General features: G+C 37.9%; 2 protein-coding genes and 1 non-coding gene across 4 annotated transcripts in view; 2 read left to right on the forward strand and 1 right to left on the reverse strand.

Moving 5' to 3' along the window:
* HOMER1 (homer scaffold protein 1) overlaps positions 1–22,273 on the forward strand; it is a 608,509-nt gene that overhangs the window by 294,821 nt on the left and 291,415 nt on the right. The window lies entirely within an intron of this gene.
* Positions 1–22,273, reverse strand: part of CMYA5 (cardiomyopathy associated 5) — a 108,006-nt gene that overhangs the window by 52,181 nt on the left and 33,552 nt on the right. For both annotated transcript variants that reach the window (XR_007476384.1, XM_049707733.1), the window contains exon 2: positions 511–10,612. Coding sequence is in view for 1 of the 2 variants with exons in the window: in XM_049707733.1 (XP_049563690.1) it covers positions 511–10,612 (10,102 nt within the window). In the remaining variant the exon portion in view is untranslated. The remainder of the gene's footprint in view (positions 1–510; positions 10,613–22,273) is intronic.
* On the forward strand, positions 14,294–14,422 carry LOC117201699 (small nucleolar RNA SNORA72). Its single transcript, XR_004483792.1, has one exon. It is a non-coding gene; the product is annotated as a small nucleolar RNA SNORA72 (small nucleolar RNA).

Genomic DNA, 22,273 nt, shown 5'->3' on the forward strand with positions numbered 1-22,273 from the left:
TCCATTTCTAACATCAATTTTATAAATAAAGAAGAAATGTGGAGAAAACCAAAATTTAAAATGTCTTACTGTCTTGAGTATTTTATAAAACTTGCAATAAAATAGCTTAATATAATGTAAATGTGTATTTTTAAAGGATGATATTGTAGATAACAGAAAATAAATTGTGCTTTATGCTCAAGTGCATATTTTTAAATTTAAAATTATTTGCCTTTTTAAGATAATGTTAAGGGCTACTGTCATAAGATCTCTCAAAGGCAATGCCCCATGTTATTTATCCTGGTATCTCCAGAATCTAGAAGAATACCTGGCACATACTATGTACCCAGTAAATGTTTGTCAAAGTGATCTTAACTAAATAACTAGGGAAATATGCTTAGTTTTTTTCAGACTATTATGCCTAAAGATGAGTGTATCAAATATTGGTCATTTTTTAAAATTGAGAAAATGAGAAAGTCAATTAAACATCTATGTATGATTACACACTTGTATGCTTTAAAATCTATTTACCTTTATAGCACTTATAGCTGTATCAAGCGTTGAAACCTCATGGTCTTTGTGGGTACCAAACAGCTTGTCAACAGCAGAAATTGGGCTTTTACATGTGTGGCAATATGTGTCAATCTGGGACTTTTTCAATTCCTTTTGTTCCTTCTCGGTTACCAACTCTGATGATAACTGGTCTTGTTCTGTCATCTCTCTGTCCAACTCTTCCTGTTCAGCAGACTTACTTTGTTCCACCTCACTCACAAATTCATTTTCACTGACATGTTCAGAGGATTCCTTTCCATGAGATAACACATCTTCAGGGGTGGATTCTGAATACAGTTCTTCTGATAAAGTGTCTTGAGTAACCACTTCGTAATTCAGGGATTCAGCAAATTCATACTCATCCTGAACAGGGCTACTGCAGAGCCGGTCTTCACTCAGCTCAGGGGGAACCATTATTTGAGGTTCTTCTTGCAGTGTTTCTTGAACACAAGTTGCACCAGATGCAAATTCTTCCTCTGGGAAGGACACTTGTACTGGGACATTCAGACTGACCTCTGGATTTGCATTTGCTGCTTCATTAGTCTGGCTGCTCATTTCATCTACTCTCTCCAGGACATGATGAGTGTCTTCAAATGGAACCGCATAGCTTACCCTCTGGGTAACCACTCTGACTTCCTCGGTGATGGAAGCTTTCCTCTGCATAGCTACACTGTCAAAAGCCTCCACGTGGCCTACTGATTCTCCTTCTCTGTAAGCTGCTTTCTGTTTCTCTTCCAGACTCTCCTCCCCGCAAATAGTTTCAAACCTCCCCCAAATTTCCCCTTCTTCAATTATTGATCGGTATGAATCATCCTTACCAACTGGCTTTTCTTCTAGACCTTGGCCTTGGTCCTTTTCAGTTACAGATGTGTCATGGAGAATGTCATCTTTGAGTATGTACTTCTCAAAATATATTCCTGTTCCATCATCAGTGTCAGAATTTCTGCTTGGAAATGATGCTTCAGAATTCACACTGTCACCTTCAGAAGTTGTCTCCCCTTCTTCCTTTTTCTCTCCAACTGCTTCTTCATATAGATCTTTATATAAAAATGCCAGTGCGGGTGGCTCCTCCAGAAGTTCAGGATTAATGGCTTTAGCAGTGGTAGGAAATATCTGGGTTCGTGACAAAACTCCTTCCTCTTCATCAAATAAAGGCATCCCAGGTGACTTTGAGTCCACATCTCTATTTATGCTCTTTGGAGCATCTCTGTCAGCTGATTTTTGGATAACCGAAGACTTTTGGGTCTCTGGGTCAGATAATTTGCTGTAGTCCTTTTCTAGTCCATAAAAACTTTCATCTAATTTCACCAATTCATATTCATATTCTAGGGCACTTTCCTCTGAACGTTCTGGGAGAGAGACAGCTTCTCCTGGAACTTCCTTTGACAGCTCTCCTTCAACATTTAATTTCCATGGAGTTCTCTGTTTTTCTGGGTCTGGGGAGATGTTATAATCAATCAATGTATATTTTTCAAAATAATCCTCTTCACTGGGAATTTCAGGCTGATTAAAGGCTAAATCACCAGTTTCTGAATCTGTGGATATCTCCTCTTTGGTTGTATGAGTTTCCTTTTTTTGGTCTTCTTTCGATGGTGTAACTTTTTTATCAGAATCTTCTAACTTACTCTGTAATGTTTTATAGCAAGCAACTGCCTCACTCTCATCATGGAAGGGTATAGGCTTAAAGGAGGCCTTCTCTTCCAAATATTCTAACTTATCTTGGATTTGTTCACTTTCTTCCTCATCAACTGAAGAAATAAATGCAGGAGCATGAATGTTCAATATCTCACAACCTTCAGAAATGATACTGAAGGCACTCTTTTGCTCTTCTGAAAGTCCAGCTGGCTTACTAGTCACTGTAAATTCTTCATCTCTTACATATGTGTCTTCAGGCTCCTTGGAAATCATCTCATCAATACTGATTGTTGTTGCATTAGTTATAAATTGAGCATAGTTGCTGCTCACTGAAGAGCGTGGTTCATTTACATGGGCGTCTTCCACAGCTTCCAAGTGGTGCTTTGAAACAAGAACAGATTGTTCAGACATTTCAGATGCTTGATCTTGAGATGTTTGAATAGTATGGACCATATGCCTCTCTGGAGTCAATTCTGACCATGGATCTAAAATCCTTTCAGATTCTTTAGATGGAGATCTTTGTTTACTTTCTTTTGTGGTATCTACTGAGCCACCTTTTGGCAGCTCTGACGCTGTGACCTGTCCCTTTTCTTCATTGTGACTTACCACATCCCTGCTTGACTTGTCCAATACCAGATTTCCTTCCTTCGGTAAAGAGTGATCATTTATTTCATCACGATAAGGAAGATCTACTGGAAGGAAAGTCCTGGTTTTCTCCACCAAAACTTTACGTTCTTCTAATGGATGTGGTTGGGTTCCTACTGCCTTTGTTTCCCTGATTTCTGGGTGAGCCTCTGAGATCATGGTTTCTGATTTTTCAGTAATTTCTGTAGTTTTAACTAATGAAAATGGTTGAGTTTCACCCAAAGAATGACTGAAAGAGATATCTGACTCTTCAGGCATATGCCTGGCTATATTCATGGAATAAGGCTGAATTTCCTGCTGCTCTTTTCCTTCTAAAAATGCATGTGACGGCTCTTCTTTTTCTTCTCCTTTACCCTCCTCAATAATTTTGTATCTTTCTTTGTGGTCATCATTTTGATAGACTTGCTGCAGCGCAGTAGCAGCTTTTGGTTCTTCCAATTTAATAGGGCTAGATCCGTGTGTAATTTGTGCCTTCCCTATTTCATTATTACCTCTAAGCTCTAATGGGGCCACCGTTTCTTGTTTTTCTGCCACCACCTTCTTTTCTTCCAAGGAATATGATCTCATTCCCAAGTTACCTTTCTCCTCAGTTGGGCTAACAGATCTGAGTTTTATTTCCTCTTCAGAAATTTTCAAGGAAGTAGGTTTTGGCATCTCTTTCTCTAGTCTGTCTTCACCAAGATCAATTAAACTGTCTTTAGATTCTTCTACTGGCAAAATTATTGACTGCAGCTCCTCTGATTCCTCTGTGATATTTTTACTTGCAAAGCTAGATGAAGCTGATTTGGGCTGTTGTGGCACCTTATCTATTGCATCAAATAAAAAGAGTGATTTTTCTTTTTGATCACTTCCTGGCTCTTCTTTAAGGATAGAAATATTCCATTTAGATGGAGGGGAGATTTCTGGCATCTGGGGTCTTTTACCATCAGTGATATGAAGACAAGCAGCATTTTTGGCTTCTTCCATAATGGATTTCTCACCCATGGGAGAATAAGATTGAATTCTAAGATGTCCCTCACCATCAGCAGAAGTAACTACTGAGTTTAGGTCCATTTCCTCTGAATAGTCTAGGACTTCTTTCTTCCCATAATCTTCACTAGATGCCTCAAAGTTGGATTTTGGCTGTGGCAAAACTTCTACATTTGATAACAATGTGGGTTTTTCTTTAAAGTCTTGACCTTCACCAGATTTAACTAAAGAACCTGTGGATTCTGCAGCAGTTTCAGGTTTGGCCTCTAGCAACAGATGATCCGCTGGCTTCTCATTTGCATGAACGTCAGCTGGAGCAGGACCTCTAGGCTCTATCACAGTCACTGCTTTTTCTACAGATGGGCTTGGCTGAGCTTCTAAATCTTCTTTTTCAGCAACTGTGTTATCTGGAGTGCTTGACTGTAAAAATAAACTGGACAACCACGATGTGAAAGATGAAATTCCTTTCTTTCCCTTTTCCTCAGAGAGGCCTGGCTCCACTGCCTTCTGCTGCTTGGGCGGCTTTTGTATGACCTCAGGTGACTCTGGGGGTTGAGGTTCTTCATTTTCTTGGGTTGAGGAGAGGGGTTTTATTTGTGTGGGTGTTTTCACTTCAGATGCTGGTTTCCCTCTCTCAGCATCATCTACAACCTCTGACTGAACCACTTTTGATTCTTCTCCAGGTAAGGGAGATATACGCCTGTGTGCTTCTTTTTCATTGCCCAGTGCAAGTTCTGCCTCTTCTGCCAGGAAATGGGCTGCTTTGGCAAGAGAGGGAAGAGTTTCTGATTTGACCTCTTCTGTTGATGGGCCAGACACTGGTTTCTGGAAGATTCTTTCAGATGGTGTTTTGATTTCTTCCCAGCTGTCTTCTTTGCAAGGCCTGGAAAATTCTGTGTTTGCTTTCTCCGATACCAAACTTTCACTTCCCACTAAAGAAAGGGTCTGCTTCCCTTCTGCTTCATTTCTCTCCACATTTCCAGCTGGAACTAAAGATTTTGGTTTGGGGGCCAGCTTTATTTCTTCAGAAGAATAAGTTTTAGTTGCTAAGGTCTCTATGTTACCACTAGAGGTATCGAGAGTAGACACTGGTTCTTGTAATGATAAGTGAGATTCTTCTGCAGAATGTGGCAGAATTTGCCTTCTGATTTCAGTTGCGTGGTCTTTCTCTGACAGAGCAGGCTTGAGCTGCCCTGTCATCAGATCACTGGTACCAGAGGAACCCAACGGCACAGATCCAGGGACTCTTTCTTCATGGTGACTTGCCAAGTCTCTCTCTGGCTTTTTCAGCATCCAATTTTCATCCTTTGGAGAAATAAGGGCCTCTTTCATGTGTGTTTCTTTGACATCTGTAGGCTCAGTTGTCATAAATGATTTTGATTCTTCCAAAGACAAATTTTCTTTCATAGACAAAAATTGTTTAATACCCATATCTTGTTTATCTGCAAAAGATCTGTTTACGTCAGGTAATTTAACAGCTTGGTCTGAATGAAGTTCTTTTTCAGGCTTCTCTTCTTCCACAGGGAGGTCAGAAGAAGCAATCTTTGATGGCTCTGTTATACTCTGGGGTACATGAAATGAATTTGGTTGGTCAGTTTCTTCATTTAATTTAGTTACAGTATTATCTGTCACTTGTGCCTTCAAATTTCCTGTTGGCAGTAACAGGCTTATTTCTTGTTTTCCTTCTTTTTTAAAGTCAACTGAATGGTTCAACTCTCCTGATAATCCTTTTAAAGAAAAAGTGTGTGGCTGAAGTTCTTCTGGGTTGTCTCCTTCAACTAGAGAGGTAAATGCTTCCCTTGATCCTAAGCTAACTACCTTAGGAGAGAAAGCTTTAATTTCTTGAATCTGAGGTTCCTCCCTAAGGCATGATGAAACCTCTGAAATTTCAGGCACTGTAGTTGACACATGAAGTCCCCTGTTTTCTTCTTTTCCTTCTCCTCTACTTCCAAGTTCAGCTAGGCCCTTTTCTAAGGCAGAATCCCCTGTTTCAGTTATGGGAGATTTTATTTGTTTTGTATCTATGGATTCACTTTGCCTACCTAAACCACCAGTGAATTCAGAGCCAGAATTTGGTAATTCTGATACTTGATGTGGCTTGTCTTCCTTCTCAGGTTCCAAAGACAGCTGTGCCAGAGCAAGATCTTGATTTTCTGACAGGAAATCTCCCTGAACTACAGAAGGTGTCTCCATTGCCTGTTTGCTCTTATCACCACAGAGGGTTGGTAATGTTGAAGCTAAATCTTCTGATGCTAAATATTCTAACTCAGGAAAAGAACTTGCTGTTTGCTCATTTTTGCCTTTTGTAACTATATATTTGAGTGCAGGTGACACGTTCTGTGAGGAAGGAAGTTCAGTTTCTGTTTTCTTTATCTCACCACCTAGGTTGAGCGAAAGCACATGGTCAGGTCCTGACATCTCTGAGGCAGAAATAGAATTTTTTTTCTGTGACACATCCAAATATTCAGAGTCGAAGACTGTAGAAAATGGAAGATCTTGTTTGTTTTCCACCCTTGCTTCCTTTGATATATCTGAATGCTGAGAAGACAATGTTTTGGTTACTGCCAACCCAGGTTTAATGTCTTCAGTTTCTACCTTTGACAAAACAGAATGCTCTGGTATAGAGGATATGCTTGCAGGTAAATCAAATTTAATTTCTTTCCCTATTTCTGACCAAGCCGGATGTTGGGATGCAGCAGTTTCAGCGGGAGAAGAACTAGCTTTAATTGCTACATTGTCTTCTTCTTTAAGAAGTGAATGCTTATCTACAGATGTTACCATCTGAAGCGGCAAACCAATTCCTAATTCACTCTTTCCTACTTTTGTTAAGACTGGATATTCTGTAGGGGTGGGAAGAGATAAATCTGTTGGGATTTCTTCTTTTGCTAATTTGGTTAAGCTTGAATCATGCTTTGTTACAGATGTCGTGGTTATTGAAGAACTGGGTTCAATTTCTTTCTTTATGTCTTCTGACAAAGCTGAAAATTCTGATATGGGTGGTGCATGCTCAACTTCCTTTTCCACTCCTGGTGACGCTGAATGCAGCACTCTAGGTGTACCAGTTATTTTAGAATCACGTTGCACTTCTGCAACACAAATCTCAGGTCCAGATAAAGATGTTTCCTTTAGAGGTGAATATGGCTTTATTACTTCAGGCTCATTCTCTGACAACCTTCTCTGTTCTAGTTCAGATGTCACAGTTAAATTGGGTTTGACATCCTTCTTTGGCTCATCTACCAAGTCAGGCAGAACTGAATCTTTCATCCCAGACTCTGGAACATTTGGAGGCTGAGGCTCCATTTCTTGATCCCGTAATACATGTGCTATAGCTTCTTGAGAATCAGGCACAATTTCTTCCTTACTTTTAACTTTTAACAAAGCCATCTGTTCATCTGCAGATTTTGGAGTGAGTGATGTTTTGGGTTCTTGTTCTTTCTTAATTGCATGGACTGAATCAGGTGAAACTGAACACTGAGATACAGGCAAAACAGGTTTGGTTTCTTCCTTTACCATGGACAATTGTGCAGGTGTTGCAGCTAGTGATGAACTAGTCTTAATTTCTCCCTTCTCTGAATCACTGGTTAAACATGGCAGAATCAAGTCTTCAGACTCAGGTTCTAAATATGCTCCAGTTCTCTGCTTCTGTGCCATAATGAGATATTCAGATATAGTTGTTGATGTTGTCTGAGCATCTGGTTTAATCTCTCCCTCATTTGTTGAAGGGAGCCAACTCAAGTCTTCAGGTGCAGACACCAAAGGAGAAGTTTCAGTTCTTTGCTTCTGTGATGAACTTAGATGCTCAGGTACAGGTGTAGCAGTTGGTGCAATTTCTTCCTCATCTGCTTCTGAGAAGCAGGAATATCCTGACACAGCCATTGCAGTTAACAGTGAATCAGGCTCAGTTTCCTCCTTATTTGTTTCTGGGATCCTATATGGTGGGATGGAAGCTTGTGATGCTGAATCTGGAGAAAAAAGTTCAGCTTCTTCGGTGTCTTCATCTGACAAAATCGTGTGTTCAGATGGTGATGTTAAACATATTGGAGAATCACACTCAAATTCTCTTTTCTCTGTCTCCTGAGTTCCATAGGATGGAAATGAGAATTCTGACACAAATGCAGAGTCTGGAGAAAAAGGTCCAATGTCTTCTTGCTCTTCTTCTGAGAAATTCATGGGTGAGGAGGCATCTTTTAGATTTAAAGGGGATCTGTGGACAATTGCTTCCTCCTGTGACTCCAGTGTTGCATATGGCGGTACTGAAAATTCAGACGCAGAGGTGGAAGAGGGTGTGTACCACTCCATCTCTACTGTCTCTTCTTCTGAGAGGACCACATGTTCAGATGGGGTGGCTGAAAGTGGTGGGGCCTGGCATTCAGGAGTCCCCTCAGTTGTGTATGGTGGCAGAGAGCATTCAGATACAGAGGCCACCTCTGGGGGATAGAATCTGGTGTCCTCCTTCTCTTCTTCTAACAGAGTCTTGTGCTCAGAAATACCTTTTGATTTCAACAGGGAGACATCACCAATTATTTTCTTTGGGGATTCCTGTGTTACATTTGGCGGGACTGCATATTGGGAGGTCAGTGTTAAATCTGGTGTGAAATGCTCATTTCCTAGGTTCTCTTCTTCTGATAGGACCATGTGTTCAGATGTAGCAGTTGAAAGCAGTGGTGACTGGCATTCAGAAGTCCCCTCAGTTGTGTATGGCGAGAGAGAATGTTCAGATACAGAGGCCACCTCTGGGGAATACAGCCTAGTGTCTTCCTTCTCTTCTTCTGACGGAATCAGGGGCTCAGACACACCTTTTGATGTTAATGGGAACTTATGGTCAGTTGTTTTCTTTGGTGACTCTTTTGTTGCCTGTGAGGGAATTGAATATTCAGAAGCAGATGTGGAATATGGTGTGTAATGCCCATTTTCTGAAGCCTCTTCTCTGGACAGGACCACGTGCTCTGCTGTAGCTGTTGAAAACAGTGGGGACTGGCATTCAGGAGTCTTCTCAGTTGTGGATGGTGAGACAGATGTAGAGGTTGAAGCTGGGGAATAAGGCTCAAATTCATCATTCTCCTCTTCTGACAAAACTGCATGTTCAGATACAGGTTTTACATTAGGTGAAGAAACTGGCTCAACTTCTTGCTTCTCTCGTTCATAGTTCAAATCCTGTGTGACTGAATACTCCGATATGAAAGCAGAATCAGTAGAAACAGACTCATTTTCCTCTCTTTCTTCCTCAGATAAGGTGACATGTTCAGGTGTTGATGTCGTCAGTAATGGCAGAATGGTCTCGTCTTCTTTCTGCTCCACTTCAGGGGCCAAGCGTGGTGGGAAGGGCTCCTCAGAAACTGATGGACTTTCTGGGTAATCAAGTTCTATGATCTCTTCTTCCACTAAATTAGAATCTTCAGGTTCAGGGGTAGCAGATATTGGTAGAGGCGTTTCTATTTCTTCTTTCTCTGGTTCCTCTAACACTAGAGGTTCAGAAAGAGAAATGGATGTCTCGGGCATGTTTTCATCCTTCTCTCCTTTGACAGCGAGATGAGGAGGGTTCAGTCGTTCAGAGACTGGTTTTGCCCTTTCTGGTGAAGTCAGATCCAGTTCTTCTCTCTCTGGGCCAAAATCTTCCTGGATAGAGGCTGTCAGACCTGGTGAAAGTGTTTCCAGAGAACCCTTCTCTGACTCCAGTGAAATGGAATGGTCAGCAGAAGATACGTCTTCCCTCTTTACCTCGTCCACTAACGGCAGTGAGACTGAAGAGTCATGCTCTGCAGTTACCATTTCTTGTGAATCAGCCTCAGATTCTTCCTTTGCTGTTTCCAGGAACGCAGGTGCAGATGTATTGGGTGTAAGAGAGGAAGGCTCTATCTCACGGGGTTTTGCTTCATCAGCTGGCAGCTGTGGCACTGACTGTGGAGCGCTGAGCTGTGTTTCTTGTTCTGCTGTGTCATTACTTGTATAAGAGGAAGGTGTGTGCTTGGTAGTAGATGCAGCCCTTAAGGGAGAATCAGCGTAAATTTTCTTTAGATCTTCATGACTGAATGAGGTCAGGGACTTTGATCCTTTGGAAACTGCACCTCTCCAGGGTGCAGCAAGCTCTTTTACTTCATCATCGTCTATGCTTTGGGCTACTGATTTGCCTGTTTTGGAAACTACATTAGAATCATGATTGCCCAAATCTGGCTCTAGACTAATGGACGCATCTTTCCCCTTCCTATAATGTATTTCTTTAATTACATAACCCTTTGGCAATGTTCCATAAAATTGTAAAGGAATTAACTCTTCTTTAACAGAATTAAACATCTTAATTTTATATTGTACTGTTCCTATGTAAACTGGCCTTAACACTAACGGTTTGTGTTCTTTGTATATCGCTCCAGTGATAGGAGGTGTATTTGAGGTGGTCTTCTTGTTTCTCATCTTATCGTAAATGCCAGTAGATGAATTCTTTTTCCGGGTCTTTAGTTCCTGGCTTTCTGAAATTAAAGGATTACTTGTTTTGTTTGCTGGAACATCTTGGGATTCAAAAGAATTTCTTTTTTTGTTGCCTTTCCGACGCAATGATGGTGAGCCATGCTTTGACTTAGGCTTTCTTTTCCGAACTTTTTTAACTTCATCCACAATAAAGGAAACATTCCCTGGAGGAGACTTCAGAGTCGACCCTTCCAGACTACACACACCAGAGGTCTGACTTTCTTCCAAGGCCCAAGGAGTGGAAGACCTACTTGAATTGGTCTCCCAGGTTATTCCACTATCTTCCCGTTGAACTGTTACCATGGAAAAGGAGGGGTCAGATATGATACACTTCTGCTTGGTCTTGCCCTCTTCATTCTGGTCTGATAACCTAGAGTAAATAATGATATTATTAATAATTCTACATATATTAATAATAAAAATAACAGTAATTACATATTCTAATAATAAGGTCAATGTCCTACTCTTACTAGGTAAAGGATTAATGTAAAATTAAAACATACAGATGAATAGTGCCATCCATATCAAAAATAAGGATGTATACAAAATAAAGTTTAAAAATTGAAGTCAGGATACCAAATACAATAACACATCCCAGGGTGGAATAAATCAATATCCTGCAAAGTCAAAAAAAAGCTAAAGTGAAATTCCCTACCTTCCCCTATCAGGATTGCCCCCAGACCTCCTGTGGCTCACCCAGTCCCTCAGGCTCACTATCTACTCACCAGGACCTTCATAATGGCCCTTGCACCTGTGCCTTCCCTGTTACTGCTATCACTACCTTGACCTAGCTTTTTATCACATCACCCCTTGATTATTTCATTAGCTTCCTAACTGGTCAGCTAGTATCACGTTTACCTCCTGCCCTCCCCCCACCCTCAATCCATCCTGCCTATCTTTCCAGACCAAGTTTACTAAAAATTTTCATCATGCCACTTCCTGCTCAAAAACGTCAGTAAATTCCTTATATCTATAGAAAAATAAATTCAAAATACTTAACTCTCTGATCCCTACCTGACCTTCTTTCCAAGTACCCACTTCCACCCTATCCCTACATGGTACATTTCTGTTTTAACTAGATAATTCTGTGTTCAGTAAATATATCACGGAAACTCTGAGTCAGGGCCATGAAGGGAAAGTAGTGAATATAGAGAGATCACAAAAAAACCCAGCAGCCTACTGTGCTGTATTTAACTCATCTGTAAACCAGGAATCATAATAGAACCTACTTCACGGGATTGCTGTGAGGTTTAAATTAGCTAATACACATGAAATGCTTAGAAAATGTGCCTGGCATGTAATTAACACTCAAAAAACATGATCTGTAATCAGGTCCTCCATATAATCCTTGAACTAGAGATCAAAGGAGCCTGGGCATGTTCATTTTCAATGGCTAAAGAGGTTTGGAAAGATGGTCACCTTGGACTGCTCTCATACGCCCTCAAGAGATGGCTGGCTTTGGCTGTCCCTTTCAATTGCCATTGGGCCTTTGTCTCAGACTCTGCAGCACTCTTCCCTGGAATTTTCCTACACTTTCTCCTCCCCTGTGCTCATGCCATTCTTCCACTTACAATTCTTATCCCCCACCTTCATCTACCTTTCCTGCATATTTAAATTCTATCTACTCTTCAAGGCTTAGTTTTAAAACCTCCAGTGTTACCATCCCTGACCAATTCAGCAGGCATATTTGCCTTTAAGTTCAAGACTGAGATAAATACAGAACTATTGACTGACTTATACACTTTTCTACAACAATAAAAACACAAACAAAAATCTATGCTAAAAAACCACTAAGCATAAGTATTCAATTAAGGCACTTTTAAAAAACATACAGAGATAAAATTTAGGTCCCTAACCAATCATTTTTTTTATCATCAGTCACTGCTTATATTAGCGGTCCTTAATTCTGGATACATTTTAGAGTCATCTGTAGAGAGATTTTAAAAAATACTGATGCCACACTATACCCCTTCCCACAGAGACGCTAGTTTAATCGTACTAGGGTAGGAAGTTTTAAGAGCTTCCAGGTGACTCCATTATGCATCCAGAGTTGCAAATCACTGGGCTAAACAATCCTAGCTATGAAACTTAACTAGTACCTGCCTTTCTAGCTTACCCTGAACGCTTTTTAGTTTGTTAGGTTAGGCTGAAAGCCAAGACCATAAATCTTTGCAGGTACATTCAACTCCCCTTTCTGAAACTTCAGAGTTTCCCCAGTAGTCATCCGCAAAGGGCTTATGGACTGCTGAGATCCTGATCTCCTTAGATCTCACCCATGACCAAGTCGAGCCTGGGGCAGCCAGAACCCCTGGACCACTGGTCTTCAGTAGCAAGCATCCTCATCCATTTACCCCAGGATGCTGAAAACAATTTCATTTTCTACACATGCAGTGAGTGAAAATGGCTGGAAAGCGGTGAGAAGAACTGGTTTCTCCATTTCCCTGGTAACTCTGCTCTCACTTATTTGCTTTGGTATTGAACTTAATTAGTAATTGATACCTTATCTTGGTTCTGAACTGAATCTTATTTTTAATGTTTTTCAGGCTCCTTTACATATCTAATTAAACTTATTCCTTGAAATTTTCAATTCCTTCTACCCCTTCTCCCTTCTGTTTAACTTAACAAAGGCAGAACGAAATTAAAAATTAAGGTTATAGCATGCAACTGAAAAGTCAGCATTTCGAATGCCCATCATTGTAGTAGTATTACAAAAGCAATTATAATTCAAAGTTAATTACTGATTGTAAATTCAATGTACTCAACCAGAGAAGTTTTCATTACTCATTAGAATGAGTTCATGAGTGCTTAGCAGAATACCCAAATGTTGATCATAAAAAGATAGAGGCCTACTGAGGTGGGTTCACTCAATCATTTACTTATTCATTCACTCATTTATTTCTTCATTTAATAAAATTTTATTGAGTTTAAATACTAGGAATACAAATATAAAGACACAGAATCTTCTCTCAAGAAATTCAAAATCTAACAGGGAGACAGAACTAAACATTTTAATACAGTGTGGTAAGTTCATTTACAGAAGATAGGCAAGATACAGTGAGAACATAAAGAAGGGAAGACCTCAAGAGGAAAGATACTTGCACTGGATTCTGAAGAGGAAATAGGAGTTTGCCAAATGGATGAAGAGTGGTGGTGGTGTAAGGATGGGAAGCTCATTCCAGGAAAATGTCACAGGATATGAAAAAAACGTACACATGAATAAATCAGTCTGGCTCACTGAGAAACCCAAAGTATTTGGGGATATCTTGATTATTGGATGGGAGCAAAGGAATAGAAGAAAAACACAGCCAACAGGAATCAGAGAATAACTATATTAGCATGTGTAAAGTCATAGCCCAAGTATTCAAATTACACTCAGTGTAAAGAAACCATTTTCCTTAATAGAAGACCAATGATCTCCCTAGAATTCAGAAGTGTTTCTTACTCAGGAACACAAATGTTCTCATCTATGCAAAGATGTATACATCAATTTTCCATAATTAATGGATATTGGCTATGAACATGATCTTATTCATTCTCCTCTGATTCTCACAAAGCAACCTTCTGATTATTACTTGGCTTCCCAAGCAGATTTATCTGAGAGTGAGAAGAAACACTTCTTGATGACCTGGGGAGCTCACTTCCTCCTTTCAGAATTGGTCAAGGAGAAGGTTTAGTAGATTTGAGTTAGATCCAGGAAAGAACAGACTGATACCGAATTGAGTGCCAAAGACTTCTTCCTTTTCAGGATAAACTTTATCTGATTTCCTTCTATTCCTATTTATTAAGAGACATTTTTAATAATGAATGAATGCTAAATTTTATTATACAATTTTTATGCAAAATTGACCATATTCTTTATTCTGTTAATGTGGTGAATTACGATTGATTTCCAGATGTCAAACCAACCCTGAACTCCTGAAATGACTTCAACATGGTTGTGATGTATTATATTTTCTATATTAAAAAGCTGGATTTTGTTTAGGAATTTTGCTCCTGTGTTCATGAATAATTGGCCTATAATATCCTTTCTTACAACGTGCTTGTCAGGTTTTTGTATCAAGATTGTGCTGCCTCTTGTAATAATCAGGGCAGGGTAAACATTTGCTATATTAAGACCATGCATGTGTCCCCAGACCTAGTTCTTTCCCAAGGTCTGGTTTTGTAAATGCTGAGGATAAACCAAAAAAGAAAAACAAAACATTGTGCTGCCTCAAAGAACAAATTGGGAAGTGTTCTCTCTTTCACTATTCTCTGGAAGAGTTTGTAGAAGATTGTATTATTTCTCTCTTGAGTGCTTGGTAGACTTTACTGGTGAAGTCATCTGCACCTGTAGTCTTCTCTATGGTAAGGTTTTAATTAGCAGTTTAATTTATTTAATAGTTATGTGACTACCTGAAATTTCTTTTTGTGTCACTTTGGATATGTTGTATTTTTCTAAGAATTGACATATTTAACCTAAATTTTAAAAAATCATTGGATTAAATTTGTTCATAGTATTCTTTCAGGATCTTTTAAGTTTCTGTAAGATCTAAAATTGTATCCATTTTTTCAATTCTGATATTGGTCATTTGTGTCTCCTTTTTATGTTCTTCATCTTTATAAAAATTGACAGACATTATAATTTGGTAATCTTTTCAATAAAGTTTGGCTTTATTGATGTTTCCTTTTTCATAAATGTCTGCTTTCTATTATTTGCTTTTTCAACTTTGAGTTTAGTTAGCAAGTATTTTTCTACCTTCTTGAGATAGATTCTTATATCATTAATTTCTATCTTTCTCCCTTTCTAATGTTTCTAATATTTCTCCTTTACTATAACTTAAGACTAGGCATTTCTCTTTAACCAAAGATTTTGATGCATCACATAAAAGTTGGTATATAGTATTTTCATCATTATTATTATTAATCTCAAAATATTTTTGAATTTCCATTGTGATATCTTATCTGACCCAGAAATTATTTACTTCTTTTTATTCCAAGTTTACTCAGATATAATTGACATAGAACACTGTATAAGTTTAAGTGTACAGCTTAACAATTTGACTTATATACATCATGAAATGATTACAATAAATTTAATTAACATCCATCATTTCATATAGATATGAAATAAAAGGAAAAGAAAACATTTTTCCTTGTGATGAGAATGCTTAGGATTTACTCACCTAAGAACTTTCATAAAGCTAATTATATTTATCATGTTGTACATTACATCCCTAGTACTTGTTTATTTTATAACTGGGAGTTTGTACCTTTTGACCACCTCCATCCAATTCCCTCGCTCCTTGCCTCTGGTAACAACAAAGCTGATCTCTTTCTCTAAAAGTCTGTTTGTTTGTTTGTTTTTTAAGTATAACTGACCTATAACACTATGTTAGTTCCTGGTACATAACTTGGTGATTCAATATTTCTATACATTTCAAAATGATCACTATAGTAACTCTGGTTACCATCTGTCACCATACAAAGATATTATATCATCACTGACTATATTCTCCACACTGAACATTTCATACCTCTGACTCATTTATTATGCAACTAGAAGCTTGTGCCTCTTAATCTCCCTCACTTATTTCTCTCCTCTCTCCATTCCCCTCTCTTCTGGCAATGACCTCTTTGTTCTCTGTGTCTATAACTCTGTTTTTATCTTGTTTGTTCATGTGTTTTGTTTTTTAGATTCCACATATAAGTGAAATTATACAGTAGTTTTCTTTCTCTGACTTATTTCACTTTAGCATAATAACCTCTAGGTCTACGCATGTTGTCACAAATGGCAAGATTTCATTCTTTTTTATGGCTGAGTAAAATTCCATTGTGCATATGTGTGTGTGTGTAGGTTGATTCCATATCTTGGCTATTGTAAATAATGCTGTAATGAACATAGGGGTGCAGATATCTTTTTGTATTCGTGTTTCATTTTCTTCAGATAAATATTGCTGGATTTATGGAGTGGAATTGCTGGATCATATGATAATTCTATTTTTAATTTTTTGAGGAACCTCCATAATGTTTTCCATAGTGGTGGCACCAATTTACATTCCCACCAACAGTACATAAGGGTTCCCTTTCCTCCACATCCTCACCAACACTTATTATTGTTGTCTTTTTGATACTAGCCATTCTGACAGGTGTGAAGTGATACCTCATTGTGGTTTTGATTTGCATTTTCCTGATGATGAGTGATGTTGAGCATTTTTCATGAGCCCGTTGGCTACTTGAATGTCTTCTTTGGAAAAAGTGCCTATTCAGATCCTCTGCCCATTTTTTAAGTAAGTTGTATGGTTTTTTGTTGTTGTTTTTTGTTGTTGTTGTTTTTGATGTTCAGTTGTGTGATTTCTTTATATATTTTGGATATTAACCTCTTATCAGGTATTTCATTAGCAAATATCTTGTCCCATTCAGTAGGCAGTCTTTTCATTTTGTTGATAGTTCTCTTGCTGTGCTTTTAGTTTGATGTAGTCCCATTTGTTTATTTTTGCTTTTGCTTCCTCTGCCTGAGGAAACATATCAAAAAATATTGCTAAGATCAATGTCAAAGAGCATACTGCCTATGTTTTCTTTTAGAAGATTTATGGTTTCAGGTCTTATATCTAATCCTTTAATCCATTTTGAGTTTATTTTTGTATATGGTGTAAGAAAGTAGTCCAATAAGATTTTTTTCCATGTAGCTGTCATTTTCCCAACACCATTTATTGAAGAGGCTGTCTTTTCCTCACTGTATATTCTTGTCTCCTGCATCATAGATTAATTGACCATATAAGTGTGGGTTTATTTCTGGGCTCTCTGTTTTGTTTCATTGATCTGTGTGTCTGTTTTTGTGCCAGTACCATGCTGTTTTGATTACTGTAGCTTTGTCATATAGTTTGAAATCAGGGCACGTGATACCTCCAGGTTTGTTCTTCTTTCTCAAGATTGCTTTGGCTATTCAGGGTCTTTCATGGTTCCCACAAATTTTAGAAATATTTTTTCTAGTTCTGTGAAATATGCCATTGGTATTTTGATAGGGATTACATTGAATCTGTAGGTTGCCTTGAGTAGTATGGTCATTTTAACAACATTAATTCTTCCAATTCATAGGCACGGTGTGTCTTTCCATCTGTTTATGTTGTCCTCAATTTCTTTCATCAGCATATTATAGGTTTCTGAGTACAGGTCTTTCATTTCCTTAGTTAGATTTATTCCTGGGTATTTTATTCTTTTTGATGCAATTGTAAATGGGATTGTTTTCTCAATTTCTCTTTCTGATAGTTCATTGTTCATGTATAGAAAAGCAATAGATTTCTGTATATTAATTTTGTGTCCTGCACTTTTACTGTATTCACTGATGAGTTCTACTAGTTTTTGGTGGCATCTTGAGGATATTCTGTGTATAATATCACACCATCTGCAAACAGTGACAGTTTTACTTCTTTCTTTCCAGTTTGAATTCCTTTTATTTCTTTTTCTAATCTGATTGCTGTGGTTAGGGCTTCCAATACTATGTTGAATAAAAGTGGTGAGAGTGGGCATCCTTGTCTTCTTCCTGACCTTAGAGGAAATGCTTTCAGCTTTTCACTATTGAGTATGATGTTAGCTGAGGGCTTGTCATATGTAGCCTTTATTATGTTGAGATATGTTCTTTCTATACCCACTTTACTGGGAGTTTTTTTTTTAATCATAAATATATGCTGAATTTTGTAAAAAGCTTTTTTTGCATCTATTGATATGATCATGTGATTTTTATTCTTCAGTTTGTTAATGTGGTGTATCATACTGATTGATTTGTGAATATTGAACCATCCTTGCACCCCTGGGATAAATCCCACTTGATCATGGTGTATGATCCTTTTAAAGTATGGTTGAATTTGTTTGCTAGTATTTTGTTGAGGATATATGATTATTTTAAGATGCTGATCTCTTAAGGTCAATCACATTTTAACAATCTTGCATTTTTACTCCCCTCCCCCATACACACATTTAATGCTTTTTACATCATATTTTATATCTTTTTTTGCATCTTTTGTATCCCTTAACTACATATTGTGAATATTGATGATTTTACTACTTTTGTCTTATAACCTTCCTACTAGGTTTATAAGTGGTTGATCTACTACCTTTCCTGTATATATGCCTTTACCAATGAAATTTTTCCTTTTGTAATTTTCACATTTCTACTTATAGCCTGTTTTGTACACTCAGAAAATTCACTTTAATGTTTCTTGCAAAGCTGGGTTTTTTGTTGCTAAACTCTTTTAGCTTTTGCTAGACTGTAAATCTCTTGATCTCTCCTTAAAATCTGAATGATAGTTTGCCAGGTGGAGTATTCTTAGTTGTACATCTTTTCCTTTTATCACTTTAAACATATCATGCTACTCCTTCTGGCCTGAAGAGTTTCTGCTGAAAAGTCATCTGATAGCTTTATGAAAGTTCTCTTGTACATAACATGTTCATTTTCCCTTGCTGCTTTTAGTATTCTCTCTTTTTCTTTAATTTTTGCCATTTTAATTGTAACATGTCTTGGTGTGGTCCTCTTTAGGTTGATTTTGTTTGGCACTCCCTGCTTCTTGGACCTTTTTGCTTCTGTTTCCCTTCCTTGGTTAGGGAAGCTTTCAGCTATTATGTTTTCTGCTCCTTTCTCTCTCTCTCTCCTCTCCTTCTGGGGCCCCTAAAATATGAATGTTAGTATGTTTGATATTGCTCTAGAAGTCTCTTAAACTGTCTGCATTTTTAAAAATTCTTTTCTCCTGTTTAGCTTGACTGATTTCCACTACTCTGTCTTCCAGTTTTCTGATCTGCCTCTCTGTATCATCTAAGCTATTGTTGATTCCTTCTAGTGTATTTTTTATTTCAATTATTATTATTATATTCTTCAGCTGTGTTTGGTTTTCCTTTACATTTTCTAACTCTTTGTTAGAAACTACTGACTGCTCACTGTATTCATACATTCTTATCCCAAGTTCTTTCAACATCATTACGATCATTACCTTGAACTCTTTGTCAGATAGACTGCTTATCTCCACTTCACTTAGTTCTTCTTCTGGGGTTTTATCTTGTTCCTTCATTCAGAACATATTCCCTGTCACTTCATTTTGCCTAACTCTCTGTTTTTATTTCTATGTATATGGCATGTTGATTTCATTTTCCAATCTTAGAGAACTAGCCTTAAGTAGGAAACATACTATACGCCCCAGCAGCACACTCCCCTTTGGTCACCAGAGCTATATGCTGCAGGGGTGCCCTCTATATGGGCTGAATTGGTCTTTCTGCTGTGGCAGGCTGACTACTGTGGGTGCACTGCTAGGTAGATGTGGCTGGCCCTCAGCTCAATTGGTTGCCAAGCCCTGCCTAGTCAGAGATTATCTTAAAACATATTCCTTAATTTCAAAATACATGGGGATTTCCTAGTGATTTTTTTTGTTAATGCTTTCTAGTTTAACTGCATTGTCACCAAAGAATTTATTTTATAGAAGTTATACTTTGAAATTTATTGAGATTTGCTTTATGGCTATATGGCCAAATTTTGGTTGTTTGTTTGTTTAAATATTTATGTGTTCTGGAAAAGAATATGTGTCTTGTGGTTTTTCAGTATTGTTCTATGTACATCAAGTAGGTCAGACTTATTAGTTGTGTTATTCAAATATTTTTATTATTATTTTTTTAATATTATTATCTGCTTTACTATGTGTTGTATAATTCTCATACAACAATTCCATAAGTAGATATATTAATTTACCAGATGAGGAAACAGGCCTGGGGGATTAAGTATTTTTTGCAAATCAAGTCTTTTTACCTTTAATGATATTATGGGATCTTAGTTCCCTTGGTCCAGAGCAGTGAAAGTACTGAGACCTAACCACTGGACCCCCAGGGAACTCCCACAAAGATTTTCTAAAACGCTGCCAATTTAAATGGAGCACTTAGTCCATTTAAGCTTAATATAATTACCAATACAATTACCATATATTTGGGGTTAAATCTTCCATCTTATTATGTGCTTTCTATTTGTACTACCTAGTCTATGTTCCTTTTTCTCTCCTTTCTTGCCTTGTTTTAAATTGAACATTTATTATTATTCTATTTACCCACTTTATTAGCTTGGCAGTTATATTTTACTATTCTTTTAGTGATTATCCTAGAGATTTCAACATCCTTGAATCATTAATGTCTAACATAAATTGGTATTTTTATCTCTTCCAAGACAACACAAGGACCATAAATTATAATTTCAACTTACATGCTGTTATAATTGTACATTTTAATTCTGTAAATATTTTAAAATCTCATAGCCATAATTTTATTATTGTTTTAAACAGCCAATATTCATTTAGATTTCTCTATATACTGAATTTTCAAAAATTGTGTTCCATTCCTTCCTCCACCTCCAATATTCCATCTGGAATATTTTTCCTCCTCCCTAAAAAATTCGCTTTAGTACTTCATTTACTGTGAATTTTCTGGTGGTAAATTCACCCTACGTATTCCTTAAAAAGTGTTTTTACACATCCATTCTAAGAGTCTTTTTTCAGGGTATAAAATTCTATATTGGCAGGTATTTTTCTCTGAAGACTTGATTCCACCATGTTTAACCAGTATTTTCTCTCAATACTTTATTTTTTAAATTTTTATTCAAGTAGAGTTGCTTTACAATACTGTGTTAGTTGCTACTGTACAGCAAAGTGAATCAGCTGTATGTATACATATATCTCCTTTCTTTTGGATTTCCTTCCCATTTAGATAACCACAGAGCACTGAGTAGAATTCTCTGAGCTATACACTAGGTTCTCATTAGTTATTTATTTTATACATAGTATTAAGTGTCAATACTGTATATATGTCAATGCCAATCTCCCAATCATCCCATCACCCCTTTCCCCCTAGATATCCATATGCTTCTTCTCTCTGTCTGTGTCTCTGTTTCTGCTTTGTAAATAAGATCGTCTATACAATTTTTTTCAAATTCCATATATATGCATTAATATACAATATTTGTTTTTCTCTTTATGACTTAATTCATTCTTTATGACAGTCTCTAGGTCCATCAACGACTCTACAAATGACCCAATTTCGTTCCTTTTTATGGCCGAGTAATGTTCCATTAAAAATGTCATTCCGGGCTTCCCTGGTGGCACAGTGGTTGAGAGTCCGCCTCCCGATGCAGGGGACACGGGTTTGTGCCCCGGTCCGGGAAGATCCCACATGCCGCAGAGCAGCTGGGCCCATGAGCCATGGCCGCTGAGCCTGCGCGTCCGGAGCCTGTGCTCCGCAATGGGAGAGGCCACAGCAGTGAGAGGCCCGCATACCACAAAAAAAAAAAAAAAAATGTCATTCCAAGAGGGCAGACAGCAGAAGCAAGAAGAACTACAATCCTGCAGCTGTGGAACAAAAACCACATTCACAGAGAGAGACAGACAAGAAGAAAAGGCAGAGGGCTATGTACCAGATGAAAGAACAAGATAAAACCCCCAAAAAACAACTAAGTGAAGTGGAGATAGGCAACCTTCCAGAAAAAGAATTCAGAATAATGATAGCGAAGATGACCCAGAACCTCAGAAAAAGAATGGAAGCAAAGATCGAGAAGATGCAACAAATGTTTAACAAAGACCTACAGGAATTAAAGAACAAACAAAAAGAGATGAACAATACAATAACTGAAATGAAAACTACACTAGAAGGAATCAATAGCAGAAGAACTGATAAGTAACCTGGAAGACAGAATGGTGGAATTCACTGCTGCGGAACAGAATAAAGAAAAAAGAATGAAGACAGCCTAAGAGACCTCTGGGACAACATTAAACGCAACAACATTCGCATTATAGGGGTTGCAGAAGGAGAAGAGAGAGAAAAAGGACCAGAGAAAATATCTGAAGAGATTATAGTCAAACACTTCCCTAACATGGGAAAGGAAATAGCCACCCAAGTCCAGGAAGTGCAGCGAGTCCCATACAGGATAAACCCAAGAAGAAACACGCCGAGACACATAGTAATTAAATCGGCAAAAATTAAAGACAAAGAAAAATTATTGAAAGCAGCAAGGGAAAAATGACAAATAACATAC

The sequence above is a fragment of the Orcinus orca genome, chromosome 3 (assembly GCF_937001465.1).
Source record: "Orcinus orca chromosome 3, mOrcOrc1.1, whole genome shotgun sequence".
NCBI lineage: Eukaryota > Metazoa > Chordata > Mammalia > Artiodactyla > Delphinidae > Orcinus > Orcinus orca.